Genomic DNA, 17,333 nt, shown 5'->3' on the forward strand with positions numbered 1-17,333 from the left:
TTCTTCTGTTATTGTAGTTCATTCCAGGCACTGAAGTGTGTCCAGAATGGGGGGACAGTACATAGCTGTCTTGCTCTGCATTTCTGTTGTTTCAAATAATGCCACTAACTTAAACTTAAATATTGTCTAGAGGTGCGTTCTAGTATTTCAATGTTAAAAAGACCAACTCTTAAAAAAAAATTACAAAAAAAAAAAAAAACAAAACAAAAAAAAACCACAACAATGCAGTCTTTGAAAATAGTGGTTCTGAAATGTTAAAACAGAGATGGGGTTGGCTTAGCCCAAATTCTGTGAGAAGAGGGGCCATGAGTTTGCTGAGGTGGTTATGTCTCTGAAATGGTTTTGTTTTGACTTTTCCTTGCTGTGATAATACGGCATAGATTTAGCAGCTCTTACATATCAATCTGAGATCAGAAAATTTATTTAATCACATTGGTCTTCAACTTTTTTTTTTTTTGGTAGGGAATATGTAAATGAAAACTGTTGTCACTGAGGTTTAGTAGCATCAGTTAAGTGTTATGGAGTTGACTGTCATTGACTTATTATTTCTTGTAATAGGTATCATCATATTGCTTTCATAGGCCATGCTATTATATATGAAAGCCTCACAGAGAAAATTAAGTTTCCTGGTACATCTGTGCAGTGGCAAAATTCTGACCTTGCTGCTCCGATGAGTATGGTGAAGGAAAGCATTTCTCTGGGATGAGAAATAAAAACACGTCTGTTGGGCACGTGCTGTGTAATAGTAGGATCTTTGTTGAGCCCAGAAACTACTGTTCTCTATGTCTTTGCCTGCTCCCTCCCAAAGTAAAACAAAAGAAAACAAAACAAAAAAAACAACCCAATGCCCCCCACCTCATCCCCCCCAAAACCCCCTAAACAAACAAACAAAAAAACCCCACATGGGTCTGGCCTTAATTTTAGTGTGCGGGTCGTTTTATACTTGTAAAGGAGCAACATTGCCTATAGTAGGAATCCTCACATCTATTTTCAGTAATATCTAATCTGTTATTTAATAAGGGTAACGTTTAAAGTTGAGATGGTCACACTGTGTTCCTTAAATATTAGGGGGGTTAGGTTTATGCTCAGCTTTTATTTTATTTTGAGCTATCAGTTAAATCAAGATGGTTACCACAACATAGAAATAAAGGTTTTTATGCTCTACATTGCTGTATTTTCTCTAGGCTTCTTTGAGGAAGGCTTTAAAACCTATTTTTATTACCTCTGCAACCAGAAGGCTCTACTAGACAGTGCTAGTCACAATCTCCAGCATATTTGCCTTGCAAAGAAAGTGGCTGAACCAGATGCTTGCTCTGACAGAGTAAATAATACAGGTCATGGTTTTTAAGAGCCAGATAGACCAGAGATGTTTTCCAAATATATGCTTTCTTTGCTAGATAGCTTATATGGGGATTTGTCAACCTAATGCCATTTAGTATGCATTCCTGGATTCTTCAAAAGAAAATTGTAATTTATTTTTACTAAACTGTATGAATCTTTAGCTTGCTGGAGAATGATGCCTCTAAAATTCCTCCTCTAGAAATGAAGCATAGCAAAAGCTGTAAACATGAATGCTCCTGTATGCTTTTGTTCCTTTATTACCCTTTCCCCTGTTGTTTCAAAACCATAATTTATAGAGGTTTTCTTCAATAGTGTATTAAGTAAACAACCTTAATCTAGAAGCATTGACAGTTTTGCCATGCTTTTCCCCACATCTCTGAAGATAAGTGTAGCAGTGAAGCAGGAAGAAGGCGTAATACAGAATTTAATATTTGACATATTTTAAATAGAGAACATCTTCTTTTTCAAAATGAGATATCTCTGAGTAATATTCCCCAAACTGTTATTCTCTTAGTACTATACTAAGCCCCTACATACCATTCACCGCACAAAAGATGTAGCAGATAATACTTCATTTCAACTTCATAATCTCTCTGGAAGTCAAATACCTATCATGCTAAAACAGTGAAAGTCACCTTGGGGAGAGGCTACCCCTTCTTGCCTGTCGGCTGGAGCGCTGCCATGTGTTAAAGGGGACCTGTTTGTAAGTGGCTGGAGAACTCAGTAAAGCAAATTAAATGTGTGTGTGCTTGCGTTAATGTTTGCTTTTTTCTTTCTTCAGACACCTTTTATTTTTGTCGCTGAAATGCTGAAAGATTGGAGAGATTTAGGTCACTTCTATTCATTGGAAATTATGTTTTATGGTAAACTGTGAAACTAACCTGCATACAAAGTTGTTTCATTTGTACTCTATCCATTTGCCTTGTGCTTTCTAATACTCAGCAAGGCCAGATCTTTCCTAATTGTCATGAAATGCTGCTCCCATTTCTAGCACCAGTGATGGGGAAGTGCTTGTGACTGAAACTCTTCAGTTGTGGTGGTGCCAGCTACCTCAAGATGCAGTTCTTTGAAACTTTGTAGAAAATTCAAGGGAATTAAGTAATAGAGCAGGAGTGGATTTCAGCTGAGGTTGAGGGCCCTTTCAAAATGTAAAATATTAAGCTTAAAATTGAAGGGGAGAAATTTGATCTGTTGTTTTGAAAACCCACGGGGTGAGTTCTTACACAGCATTTAATAGAAAGGTAATAGCTTCAGTCTGCTTGGGCTGATTAATTTTTACAGTCTATAGTTCAAAAATGAGCCCTCAGAAATGTCAGAATGTTTTTACTCTCCTGCCTTCCTTCTCATCTGTTTTTTGTTTTATGACATAGTTTTCACAAAATTTTTAGCCCTGTCAGCTTTTATAATGTGTTTATCACTTTTTATCAAAAAAAAAAAAAAAAAAAAAGACAAAATAAACCAACCTCAGTAACAAAATGGAGAGCAAAATTGTAGGTACTGGTTAAGGTGACCGCATTTGACTATGATAGCCCACTTCAACAGAAATCTCAGTACTGTCTTTCTGCCTCTTGAGTCTCAGCACTCTGCAGTTTCAGGGATCTACTTGTACCATTTGCACGTGCATCCGGTAAGTTCAGACATTGGATATTTTCATGTCTGTTCTCCCATCCTTCAAGGCAAATAGAAGGATGAGGGACAGAAAAATACAGAAGCCACTTCAAATGTGTGAATATTTCCTTTGTGGTCTGTTGACAAATGTATTTCCAGAAATAGAATTCGTGAAAACATTATCATGGGGCCTGTAGGGGAATTATTTAACAGAATAATTGCTATCTTGGGTGGGAGAACGACGGTAGGGTCAGTATGCTTGACATGTACTTATATTCTGGGGTGGGGAGAGCAGCGATGAAAGCACTGACTTGCAGCCTTATAGGATTTTGGTTGCAGAGGGCCTGAATAAGTTGATATATTGGAACTTTTTTTACTGTGGTTGAAACAATAATATAGTTTACAGGGAATAAAAAATTGCAAATATATTTTAAGCATACACAGACAACCTCTTCATGGGGAAGTAATCTGAAGCTTTTGTCTGGTACTCTGAGATTGTAGCATTGAAACAATTGAGCACCTTTGATTTGTAATCAGGCTAAAAAACCTCTTTAAACCGGTTTTCTTTAGAGATGGAAAATAGAGGAAGTCAAATTACACTTTCTCGAAGTAACTTGTATCTCTGAATTTTTCATTAGAGCATGTCTGTAGTGAGCAGTTCATGCTAATAAATCTTTCTCAAGATTGGGTGCATCTGGAGGATCAGGTGTCTCTCTGATAAGACAGTCTGCTGGGACTCCCATTCGGAATAGTTTCATTCTCTCTGGCTAATGCATCAGTATTAGGAAAACCACAAAAATTTTGGGAGAGAAGATTACTGTGCAGTCAGTTGCTCAAAACTGCCTGTGTGTAAGAAATACAAATGAAACACTCCCTTGAGCTAGATTTCCTGAAATGAAGATGTTTGGTTGTTGGGGTGTGGTTTTTTTGCTTGGAAACCTAATAAACAGACCTTCCTCTGTGTTCTGGATAATTGCTTCCCTTTATTGTCCTGTGGGCAACAAAGTCTGTTTATCATATGATAAATCTTCTTACTCAATGCCTACCCCTGACAAATGAGGCATGAGTACAACTACTCCCTCTCTCTCAAAATATAAAAAGACTCAGTTTGATTGCTCACTGTAACACCTTTAGCATTACTGAATGCTTTTATGCTATGAGAAATGTGTACTTTCATGCTTGAGTGAAATGTTCCTTTTTATGTGTCTGACAAGGGGATTTTGCTTGTCCATGTTCTTTCCACTCATTAATAGGGGCCGCATTCAGAAAATAAGAGGTGAAGCTGTGCTAAGATCGTTAACTTGTTATGTGTGCTGGCTGGCACAGTGTCTCTTCTTGACTAGCCACAGCCATCAAAAACTTGTCTGTGCTAGTCTTGAAGACAGGAAAATAAGGCAAAATGGGAAAAAATTGCAGATTTATCTCCTGCATTCTGTATTGGTCATATTAAAAAAAAAAAAAAAAAAGAAACACCTCTGTAAATATTGTACAGAGTACCACAGCATGGTGAAAAACTCATTAAGTGTAACTGATAAGTCACAAATTGTCTAGGAATTGATTTTCAAATTGTTCTGAAATTCCGCTTTCTTTTTTTGTATACATGTACTAAATATTGGTAGACAATTGTCCTTGCTGTAGTGTTTCTGCATTGTGTTACCTCATCCCGTACAACAACAGAACTGATGCTCCAAAGGAAAATTAAGCAGTCAAAAATGAGCAAGAGTCCAGAATTGGCAGTAGGAATGCTGAGTGAAGACATACAGCAGTGATGCTTCCACTGCAAAGCCTTTGTCCAGAGAACCTGCAGATCAAAGCTTTGTTCCTTCTTTCATGCTATTACTGCAGCCAGACATGATATATTAGGTATCTTGCATTACCTGATCTTGACAAATTTATGAAAAATCGCACATGACAAACTGTGTGTGTATGTATGTCAACATATGTTTTGAAAAGCAAAACACAGAGGTAGATGTAAAATATCTGACCCTGTCGGATAGTGCTGATAGAAGGGGCTTTGTGAGATTATGCAAGTACTCTTCTTGGCATCTAGAAAGTTTCCTCTTTGTTCCTTCCTGGGCAAAAGTATCAATTTCTGAATCATCAAATTGTTGAAATGCTACCTTACTTCCTGTTATTCCCATTACGGGTTCCCAAATTGAAGAATGCAAAGGCCCAGCACTTTGCTTCCTATTTTGCCATGGCTTTGCAAAACTCATGTATTTCAGGCCTGAGAAATGTTGCTACTTCTACTCTTAAAAGATCACTTACCAATATACTACTTTCAATAAAACTATGGTTTCAGACTTCAGTAGGAGAATACTGAACTGTGGTGCCTTGTGTATATCCACTTTACAAAGAGCTACTGTAAGCTATGCCAGCTCTTTTTCTTCTCTAAATGCTGTCTGGTTTTATAAATGCCATGACAGTAGTTGTGCTGATAACCAACTAGAAAGTAGAAGGATTGTGTGCAGGTAATAATCAAAAATAGCTGTTGGATTCTGTCATGAAATAAATGTTTGGGTTCTATTTAGTTATTAAAATATGTGTCCTGGGTGGAACAACAGGCTGTAAATCAATGTCTGCTCCACCGTAGATCTTCATGGGTGGCAGGGGGGCCGCCCTGCTGTCTCACCACAGGACACAGGGGGGTCTCTGCTCCGGCACACCTCCCCCCCTCCTTTCTTCCTCCGTTCCTCCACTGACCTTGGTGTTCATGCAGCTGCAGCAACTCCTCCTCACAAGTCCCACTGCCCGTCACCACGTCCCTTCTTAAATACGTTATTGCAGAGGTGCAGCCGATTGGCTCAATTTCCCAAACAGAAGTGGAGCTGGGGGAGCTTCGAGAAGCTTCTCACAGGGGGCCGCCCCGATAGCCCCCTCCCCTGCCACCAAAAAACTCCACCACTCACTCAACCCAGGACAATATGTCCTTAAAAAAAAAAAAAAAAAGGGAAAAAAAAAATGGAGGCATGAAAGCTAGCATCTTTCCTGATATTTCCTTGCAAAGGGAATCACTTTGGGTTGAAGAGGAAAATTCTTTCAGTTCTAAGGTCATATTGATACCTGGCTATGCTTTATTCAGCATCATGATGCTGTTTATTTGTGCTGTTGGTGGAGAGCTGTTTGTGCTGCTTTCAGTCTTGCAGGATTTCATTACTTCATTAGGCTGAAGTATCATTTGCTCACAGATGTCTCTATGAAAAGAAATGCCGTTTGGGTGGATCTTTTCTATTTGGGATTTTTGTGTGAAAACATCTGTCTAGAGGACATGTCCGGAGCTGCTTCGTAATTATTTTGTTTTAGCAGCAGCTTGGCTAATCTGGTGCCAATCTAAATGTTTAAATCAGAGGCTATAGGTCAAAATATCTATTTGAATTTAAGGGCCACTGAGCAATCCAGGAATACGTTATAGTTACTGTTTCTCTTGATGTACGCATTTAATTCAGTCGCTAACATGAAGAGAAGTGTCATTTACTGATGCTTATTTAGCTCTATAATACTTCAGAAACCCAAAATATCTCTTAACAATTTTGTTTTGTGTTCCTTCCCTCCCTGTGTGTAATATTCTCTGGTGGATTGAGTCTCCCTTTCATTTTTGTGGGTGTGCTGTTTTGTTGCTCCATTGGATTTTTTTACAAAGGGCTGAAAGTCAGCATTTACTGGGGTTGGTAACATTTTTTAGGTTAAAGTATCTTCATTAGGGTTAGGGTAACCAAAGATAGATTGGCTGCTTCTGGACTTCTTACTCTCCCCAGAGTGACCAGCAAGAACTCCTTTGGAAGACAGTACAGAAGTTGATGGACCCCAGATAACAACCAAAACAGAAGGTCCTTTGCTAGTTTGTAAATAGTAGTGGCTGTTGTCTGGCACTCTTATACAGATTACCAGACCTTTCCCATGATGGCAGAACATTCTTGGAAACTCTTGATGAGTCCTTGTTCTTACCCTTTAGCAAGAAAGCCTGAATACAAGCGCCCTCTGGACATTTACCGTTTCCAGTTTTTATCAGTTGTGTGAAATAGTCTAATTCTATCTGTGTTGAAATTATCTTTTCTTCCTATAAATCACATTTAAAGATGTACTTGTGTACAGATTTTTCTTTAATGTTTTAAACAATCTTGTCCAGCCCAGTATGTTTAGGGTAGTTGCAGCTACAAAAGCTGTGTGGTGTCAGTGTTTGTTATTGCAAACTTGTTAATCACCAAAATAATGGCATGAAGACAAAGACCTGCTGAGCTTGTATGGTGATGGTCAGATGTAAGCATATCTTAAGAGAAAATAGTTGTGTTGTGTAAAACCTTGGATGACATAACTTTCCTGTTTTGAGACCACGGTTTCCTAAATATTACTGCCAAATTTGAACTCCATCAGGTTACACAATGGTACAAACTTGATCCAGATTAGGCAGGAGCATATAACTATCTTTCTGTCAAACTAGAGAATGTGACATATTTATGCTAATTGTGGGAGGACAGGCTGAGGCTCCTCAACATCATGAAGTTTGCTCTAGGAAAGATGCTTCCTGAAGACGTTTTGCACAGATTTGGTGTGATGACTTTGCACTGCTTCTACATGCTGTTTTATGGCTGCAGTGTTTTTGATTTGGTAGTAAGAGCCCTAGAGTACACTTAACTCTGGGACTGTGACCTGTCTTTTCAGCTTTTTAGAGAAATATTTTCCCACTATTAAATCCTAAACCCAGTAGGTAAACTCATGAGCACACAGCGCTTCCATTCAACAGGCATGTCACTGTAGTATGCTGTGATGCTCTCACCCCATATTACTGCTCTACCTCCCCATATGTCTCATCAAATTGTGCAGCAAGGAGAAAATTAACGTATTTATTCACTACTACTTCACAGGTTACCAAAATGGTCAAAACAGTCACCACCAGAACAGTGCGTCAGGTGCCACTTGGGCCTGATGGCCTGCCAACAATGGATGGCTCATCTCCCATGGGCAGCTACACAGATTCAATAGACAGAAGGTACATGAAGAATGGGGAGCGGTACATCACACCACAAGCATCATCCACGTTAACCAGGTCTTACAACAGCTACAACGATTCTTACCCTGAAAGCCACGAAGGCCAGTATCGCCCTTATATCAGTCATGATGGTTATGGAGATCTGTCTGATAACTATGGCAGCTTGTCTCGTGGTGTCAACTACCGCCCTCGCTATGCCTATGTGCCAGGAAACAGTTACAGGCCAGACGATGGTAGCTTTACTTTGCCAAGCAGAAGGGATAACTACGGTCCTGTTGCCCAACCTCAGGTGCCAGTGGGTAGCAATGTTGACTTGAACCGCTCCCAGCCAGAACGCTTCCAGCCAGAGCCCTATGGACTGGAAGATGATAACCGCAGCCTTGGAGTAGATGATGAAGGATATGAACTGGATCCTGATTACTCCACTGTAAACCGGAGGACATCTGCAGGTGTGCCAGAGAGAGGAAGACCTCACAAAAGAAGGTAAAAGCCATTTGTTTTTCACAATGCTAATCTGCAGCTGTTTTGCTTATTTGAATGTGTACATTTGAACTCTTAATGCTCCAGTAAGTTCCAGGTAGAACCAATCAGTGCTCAAGACCCTTTCACTATGGTTCTGGGCTGCTTAGTTTAGGTTGAATTTAGAAAGAAAGAGATAGTCTTATAGAAGGAGGGCTAAGGTACTTTTTTTCTTTTTCCTAAAAAAGGAGTTGTGACTGTGTTGTGTTTGTCCCAGAGCCATCCCACACTAGGAAGGTGAAAAGAGAGGTCTCTGATCTGTGAGACTTCTGACAGTTCTGGTTATGTGCACAATCTGCCAAACAAAAACTTATAACAGCTGGCCTGGGTTGCTGACAAGCTGATACCTGGTGGTGAAGGGATCCTTTGTTACATAAAAGCTGTCTTACAAGGTGTTCGGCAGCCTCAGCTTCTGATCCTGTGCTAACCACAGACCCTCAGGTGCATAACCAGGTTGTGCTGAACCTCCCTGAAGTACTTCAACCTTTTGTTAAACCAGATCATTACTTTTCCTGTGCCTATATGAAAGGGGGTTAAGAGCATCTGTGTTGCACTTAATGTAACTGAAGTGACCAGTCACAGATTACTTCTGGTTCAGTTCCCTTTCCAAGAGATGTTCTATTTTATGCCATGTTTTCTGATATTAGTTGTTTATGCTCGGCTTGCAGCTCTCAGCTCTTGCATCTGGAGAAAAAAAGAAACAAGCTTGGGATGAGAGACTTATTACTTGGCTAAAAAGCCATCTTCAGTGTATGAACCTGAAAAACTTGTACACTTTGTTTTCCAATCACCATATAAACTTTCATGTGTGCCTGCATGAAATCATGTTTTGATATTAATTTAGTTCTCATTATTTTCCTTTTAACTTAGTTTCCAGAGATGTAAAGAGAGTCTGGAACTCATCTGCCTCTGAGTGTAGATGGTCTTTAGACTTAATACTTCTGACTGAAGACTTCACTTCATCAGCAGTAGTTGTCAGTGGGATTTGGGTAGGCCTTTTCCCTCACTTGTCTTGGAGCAGTCATACTTGGAGATGTTACGTCATTCAGAGTTCCATTCATACTTCCATAGCTCTACCCTTCTTCACATTTCTGGTAGTTCATTTTAAAACTAAATGGAATCAAGCACCTGCAAATCATTACCTATATTAAAAAAAAAAAAAAAAAAAAAAAAAAAGAGAAAGGTATGGAGGCTATCTCCCAGAATCCCCTTTAAGTCACTTGTCACATCTTTGATCTTGCAGGCTTACCAACCAGTGAAACTACATCAACTTTTTATGGGGATAAAGGGAATATCTGCAGCCAGTGAGTGACAAAATATTGATCAATCTATCAGACTTTAATTGGTGCTCCCCTGAATCTAAGCAAGTTTACAGTTCTTGTTAAAAACAGTCATGGAGCAGTGCTTTTAAATTTTCATTAACAGCTTTCAATCTGTATGCGCAATGAATAATTAAATGTATTCTAAGAACCTACTTATTTGCATTTTTAAAGTTTTTTGGTTTTTATTTTTAAACATCCCTTTGATTTATTGTGCTTTGCGGTTTGGATAGGCCCAATTCACAATTATTGAAGTTTCTTCTGTTGTGAGGTTTTTTCCATATTTATTATGATCAAGAGTCTTTGACAAGTAATTAGCCTGACTGTGGCAGCAGACTTGAGCTGGTGAGAACATAAGAAGATTGTATGAGGGACTCTTCAGAAGTAGTTACTTTTTGACATTTCAAGAAATACTTGAACAGTTCAATAAACCTGCATTTCAGATATGCTACTGATCTGCAAGAAACTTAAACACTACAAATAGTGCTTTGTACTAGATGAGGGTAATTACTACTTGATTATTCCTCTCTAGGTTTTTTTAAAATAACTTATTCCTTGGGATAATGATTAATGGGGTAAATTGATGGCACTTTTGATTTCAGAAAGTTTATATGTGTAGAGTAGGTATAATAACTCTGCTAGAAGCTTTTCTATATCACATGGACTTTCAGCTTGGGCATCTTCGTCATGTCGCGAGCGGAATTCTTCTGTTATCTAACTCGCTGTGGAAACTTAAGTTATTCTCTCATTTTATTCCCAGTAAGGGCTGCCCTCATTTGTTTGTAGTTTAAAGGTAGAATAAGGAACCTAGCTGTCAGGTCCTAGTTTTCATGCTGTCCTTCCTGTCTAATGACTGAATGGAGGTTTTTCATCTGAATCTCTAGGAATGAGTTTCATCCCCTATGTGATAAGGAGGCAACCCAGCTGTGTCTGGAGGGGATCCTAGTGAAGGGGATTACAAGTACAGATTGTTCTTTCCATCCCTTGCCTATTCGATTTGATCACAGAGATAATCACAGAGACAAATATCTACCGCGCTTTCCGTCTGACATCACCAGCCTCATTTTAAGCTACTTACATGAAATTTTAAAATGGGGAATATTGTGCCTCCTCACAAACATTTACAAATCCAGATAAGTGCGCAAAGGCAAATGTTCCCTCTGTTGTCTCTTCAGTGCTTGTGGCTGGGTTGGTTTGGTTTTGGTTTTGTTTATGCTGAGTCCCTGCTGTAGGATATATTATTTTCTGCAAGAAGAGTACCTGGCACTGAATGTCCTTTTCCTCAGCTTGTGCTCTGGTTTGGATGCATAATAAATTGGAGTGAAAGGCATTTGGGATGATACTGATTTAATATTACTCAAATTTACTCTTGAAGGTATTCACACATCTTCAGTTGGGTTTATGCCCTTTTTTCCTTCATTTGGTAAGTCGTCTTTATTAGAAGGTGTTTTATTATAGTCTTTAAAAATATGTAGTCTTATGGTGTAGCTAGGTGTTTTAGATACAGTCCTTTTTGAAAGAGAAGCAGGAAGTACTCAATTTTTTTATTCATAAAAAACATCCCTACTATTATGTGAATGTTTTTTTAATCATTAAATTGAAGCTAGCACAAATGAGCAGGGAAAAATGGCAAGTAATAATTCATCTTATTTTTTGAAATTATCTTCTGTTCAAATTCTCATTTCTTTCCTCTGTGGTAATTTCTTTCCAAAGTGGATCACTGCAGTTTGCACTTGTACTAGCACTCATGGGACTTCTTTTTCCCTAGAAACTTTGGAGCAGCTATTGCCAGTGTTACTATTCCAGACGAGACAGGATATGAATTTTTAATGTTGACTAAATCAACAACAAAACAGCTTTCTGCTGTTAAATTTTCTGTGACAGAAGCCTGATCTAAGAGACTGAGACTATATTTGGTGGTGACTTCATGGTCCAAATTATTATTACCAGGAAACAAGACAGATTTTAGGTTAAATAACTGTAGTACTAGGTTTCTCATACTTATGTATATACAGTGCAAGAATATTGATATCACATACCCATTAGTCATATTTTACTCCTGTTCTGGGGGGATGGTGGTGGTGTTGCTGTTGTTGTTTTTAATTCTGAACTAACTTCACCCATTTCAAGTGTGGTCTCACAGCAGCTCCCATGCAGACATCCTTAAGACTATCACTGGTATCGCTCGTCTCTGGTTTAATGACCAACCATAAGTGTAATACCAGGGTGTAGACAACATGGGGATGTTGTCTAGTTTGGAGCAGGAGTGTATCGGCATGCCTGGGCAGAATGGGCTGTAGTTAAAAATGCAGTCAGAAAAGATTCGTGGGGGTTTATTTGGAGCAAAAGAGTGACATATGGCTAAGTTTTCTATGGCAGTCAGCAACTTGAGTCAACTCATCCATTAGCAGCTCTTAGGTGGTTCCAGTCAAGGGGATTGCAGTGTTCTAACCATATAGCCCATAACTCAGACTTGTCTCAGTGTAGAATCCAGTCCAGTATTGAATCCTCTTGTGCATCCTCGTCTCGGGAAATAGAGGCTTGCAAAATTAGAACCTAATTCTGCAGAGTCTTTAGATTTTCTCTTCAATGATTGGCACAAAGTTCCCTACTGAAATCCCAAGCCTTTCTGGTCTTTTATCCTAAACAGATACCAGCTGCAAACTGTGATGAATGTAACACTTGTATAAATTGCTGGGGATTAAATCTGTAAATCCTTCACCTGTTTACTCAAATGTGTCTATGTTGAAGCCACAAGGAAGATGATAAATCCACAAGCTTTCTCCCAGTTTTTATCTATGCTAGAATGTATTTTGAGACCTGAGACAGGTGATTAGTGAGACCCATGGCATCCTAAAAACTCAGCTGCCTTGCTACAAACAGATGGAAGGCAAGATGCTTGTAGTCAGCAGCTCTGGCATACTACCAAATCTCTTCAGTCCCAAGAGTAAAGAGTTCTTGGCCTCCTGAGCACAGATGACTGTATCTGCTGAAGCTCTCATTAGTCCTTCTTCCGTGTCAAGTGGCTTTCCTTTCTAACGTAGCTGCTCTGCTGGTGTGAAAGTGAAAAACTGCATTTGGCCCCCACTGGTCTGACTCAGGAAGGTAATTCTTTTACTCTCTGTATCTAAGCGTGTTGCTGATTTTACTCATTTACCTTCAGAAACTGAGTGTATTTTAACTCCCTGATAGATGCTTGCTTTTGATTTCTTCACTCTTCACCTAGTCTGAGCTTCTCTGGCCTCCATGCCCTGGGTTGTTAGAAGTCACTTACGGTTCAGAGCCTGTTTCCTTGAAGATACTTTACTTCTGCTGTGGGAATGGGGCCAGCAATGTGTGCTGTATTCACCACTTCACCACAGAGCAGTAGCTGGTGGGTTCTAAATGCTCCCCACCACCACCTGTGTGATTCGTCCTAAACTGCCCACAGCACTCAGAAATACACCCTCTTCCCTGCAGTGTGGAACACTCGGCATCTTCCCATAGCCTGTTCTACGTCAGCTCTGTGTCCTGGGGATTTCCTCAGAGAGGGATCATCAAAAGCAAGGATCTTCAAAGCCTATTGGCTGTCTTTGGTGCGTCGGAAGCTTTGTTTCGGAACAACAGAAGAAAAAACTCGTTTTTAAAAAAAACTGTGTTAGAATAAGTAGCAAATTGGAATGTGATATTCCTTCTTTTTTCTTTTTTTAATGACTGATTCTTTACTTCAGGTATTCTCGTTCATATTTAATAACTAGTGATAGACGATTTTTAAAAATACAGTTACGTTGTTACGAGAGTTACATGGTGCTCTCTCTTGTCATGACAGTGTTGCAATTTAAAGTCCTAATTCTGAAGTTTTATTTTGGGCAAAGGTAACCACAGAGCTTTGCAATTTACCAAGTCAAGCAAGCAACAGCTGTGCAGAGGGAAATTATTAAAATTAATATTCTGCTCCTTTTATGCAGTCAATAAGAATTTAACATGAGGATGAGTTTGAGAATGTTTGTTTTAATGCTGGTTGTCCCAAATTTAAATATGTAAAACCAGAATTTTGTTTGAGGAGTAGTTAAGGGGTTTTGTTACTACTTCTGCCCTGTGTATATACACAAAAGTAAATCTTTTCATTGTTGTTACTTTCTTCTTGGAATGATGGAAACAGCTTTGTTCTGTAACAGAAAATACAACAGCTGTCCAGACATTGTAAATTGCTGTGTAGAGCAAGTACTGAATTATACATACACAAATAACTACATTGATAAAAGGATTTCTTCAGATTCATTCTGAGTTTTGGATAGTGGCCCATTTTTATCCTTTCATTCAGTTTATAGTTTAGAACAGCAATTAAAGCAACCTAAAGTCGGTAGAGGTGCTTTTAACATTAAGAGCGTTAATTGTACAAGACCAAGTTCAGTCTCCACTTCCAGTTGTTCTTCTCCCCAGAGTCTAGTTTAATTAGCAGTCCCTTCAGGAGAACAGCAAGCTACATTTTCTTTCAGAGTTGTAATGGTCTATACTTCCTTCAGCATGACATCAGAAATTGTTTAGTAACATCAGTCAGTGTTTAAAATAAAAGTTTTTAAGAATCATTTTGTAACAATTAAAACTACTTGACAGAGATTGGCTACTATCTCAGTACTGTAGTTATCTGTCCAGGAAAAAGCAGTGAGGCCAAAAGCTGCTGCTGTTTTTTAAAAAAATACATATCTATATTATATATATATAATATGATTATATAATATAATATGATATATGTTTTATATGTATATATAAAAATAAGTCAGTTTATGTTAACAACTTTTAAGAGAAGTATTAGAGGGAAGGGAGGATAAAGAAGAAAAATCTTCTAGACTTGAGGTTTTAAACAGTGGAATTAGTTAAAATATTGATTCAACTCCCCATTGGGTCACCTCAGCTCTTTGTCAGCTGGGTTAGTGAGCTGGTGTGAGCCTTTGGGGCAACGCTGGAGAGAAGGTAGATTGCAATGTTGGAAGTGTTTGCAGGAGTTCATAACTGCTAGGTGCAAGTTGCCTTATTGCCCTGTGGGTTTAGTCACATATAAAATTGAAGAATATGTGACCAGTGGGTCACTGTGCAAGCTTCAGATTTCCTTTTGTACTTCGCTTGAGGATTTAAATATTATCTCACAGATGAGTGCACTGCACATGGACTGAAGCTCCCCTGCACAAACTACGCGTGTTCTGGAGGATGAAATGTGTCGCTTTGAATAAAGATGAAGTATATCAGTGAATCTCAGAAACAAACTCTGAAGTTGTAAATTCCTTTCCTTACAAGTATCTTACAGAAATGGCCTGTCCTTAGCTAGCAGCTAGTTGTAGGAAGTGATGGGGGGGGAAGGATTTTTTTTCTGAAGGTTAGAGGTTGTAGTTGCAGCAGTGGTTGTTAAAGAAAAAGAAGTATTTGTCAAATACTTTTTTTTTTTTTTTTTAATTATTATTCATTTTTTTTAAGAACATGGCCAGTAGTGTTAGAATGTTTCAACTGTCGACTGTAACTTTGCCCTTTGTGTGAGTTAGGACAGTAATATCTAAATAGGTGTGTTAGGTGGTTGTGACTGACCTTACTTCAGTTACACACAGTGAATTTTGGCACAAGATCGATGCTATTCATTCTAATGCTGTAAATGGTCTTAAGAGTGTCTAACATCCAGGTTAGTTGCTGATCTGGGGAGCAAAGTTCATAGTACTGGACTTGTTTCAGATGTCCAGTGAGTTACTCTGGTGCTAAAAGTTGGACCCAAGTCTCTTGACCATCAGCCTCTTGTCTGTATTCCAAATGATTCTGTACCAGATAGACTTCTATTACACGCTTGGATTCAGGATTTAGGTTTTCCATTATTGTTGACGTTTATGCGTATTTGATGGGTTCCTTATACATGTGTGAACATCAACATGGAAATATAGTGGAACTTCCCAGACTTGCTGAAAAGGCCCAGGCCTTGACTTGCCTTTAATTAGAGTTTTGGTTTGTTGCAGAAGTAGCAGCATTAATGAAGCTTAGTGTTTCCTACTAAATGTAATCCACCTCAATTGTAATTGTTTTGCTAAGTGACCAGAATGAAAGTAATCTGTTTGACTTGCCATTCCTGTCATTGTTTCATTGCTAGCCAAACAAATACTGTGCTGTAGTCCCTTCACTGCTGAGTACTTAGCTATAGTTAATTTTCAAGTTACTACAAATAAATTATTTGGAAGTGTAAATATGCTGCCCCTAATGATGTTTGTGATATTAAAAGGCTTGCTTATAGCTGAAATCTCCGTACTGACTCAGAGGTACAGAGTGTTTAAATGTGCTTTTTTTTTTTTTTTTTCTCCTTTCTTTTTCTTGGGACTGTTGCTTCTTACAGGGGCTACGATGACCCCATCGAGACAGAAATGGTTGAAGAAAGGATACCTTATCTTCACGGTGGCTATGCAGCACCGCTGGCACAGCCAGAGAGAGGAAGCATGGCTAGTATTGACCGTCTGGGGAAGCGCTCCCCCTCTATTGACAGCATTCGTAAAGACCCCAGGTGGAGGGACCCTGACCTCCCTGAAGTAATTGCCATGCTCAGCCACCCTATTGATCCAGTGAAGTCTAATGCCGCAGCCTACTTGCAGCACTTGTGCTATGAGAATGATAAAATCAAAAAGGATGTGAGGCACCTTAAAGGGATACCTATCTTGGTTGGCCTACTTGATCATCCAAAGCCGGAGGTCCATCGTAAAGCCTGTGGGGCTCTCAGAAACATCTCCTATGGGAAGGATAATGAAAACAAGGTGGCTATAAAGAACTGTGATGGGATCCCTGCACTGATCAGACTATTGCGAAAAACAAATGATATGGAAGTCAGAGAGCTAATTACAGGTCAGTGTCTGTAGTTTCTTTAACGAATTATTCTTTAAAGGAGTCCTTTCAGCTTCAGAAACAAGAATTTCTGGTGATTTGAGTATCAAAGGAGAATTTAGATCACTGACTGCAGCTGTTTCCTTAGTTGCACCACATTTATGGTGTGAGAAAGCTTAAGGCAAACGTGCCCTTCAGGAGGAAATCGAGATTCTCTGTGTATATAACACACTCTGGTTTTGCTGGCTGCTGAGAGATGAATGATGCTTCTTGGGTGTAGCATGCAACTGCATGTGTTTGAGTTACTGAAGCTTAAATGAGTTATAGCAACTTCATTGACAGGTAATTTGTAGTGCGCTTGCCCTCAGCATGTTATAATCATGAGGTAAAATATGCTAATCTAAAACTTTTCTTGTTAATCTCTTATTAAACAATCCTGCTGCTGTGTCCCCACTACTTCATATTGATGGAACGTTCTCCTCAGGAACACTTTCAGCCCCCAGTGCTGGGGACTCTGAGGCTGTATATAAAGTTAAACACTTCTGGGCTGGAAGACTCACATTTTAAGGAGTGTAGTCTGCTGTGGAGATGCTCTGGACATGGGGTTTCCTTGTTGCAATAATCAGCAAAGGGAGAATTACATTTTGAAGTTACTGAGTTCATGCACGCTTTCAGTCACTTATAGTTCTATTATTCAACCTGGTTTTTATTTGAACTTAGTCTTGGACATCATC

General features: G+C 39.1%; 1 protein-coding gene across 13 annotated transcripts in view; it reads left to right on the forward strand.

The window, feature by feature from the left end:
• Positions 1–17,333, forward strand: part of ARVCF (ARVCF delta catenin family member) — a 292,172-nt gene that overhangs the window by 197,192 nt on the left and 77,647 nt on the right. For all 13 annotated transcript variants that reach the window (XR_006166734.1, XM_042805460.1, XM_042805468.1 and 10 more), the window contains 2 exons: positions 7,812–8,419; positions 16,121–16,620. Coding sequence is in view for 12 of the 13 variants with exons in the window: in XM_042805460.1 (XP_042661394.1) it covers positions 7,812–8,419; positions 16,121–16,620 (1,108 nt within the window). In the remaining variant the exon portion in view is untranslated. The remainder of the gene's footprint in view (positions 1–7,811; positions 8,420–16,120; positions 16,621–17,333) is intronic.

Source organism: Tyto alba, unplaced genomic scaffold (genome assembly GCF_018691265.1).
Source record: "Tyto alba isolate M040663 unplaced genomic scaffold, T.alba_DEE_v4.0 Super-Scaffold_44, whole genome shotgun sequence".
Classification (NCBI taxonomy): Eukaryota; Metazoa; Chordata; class Aves; order Strigiformes; family Tytonidae; genus Tyto; species Tyto alba.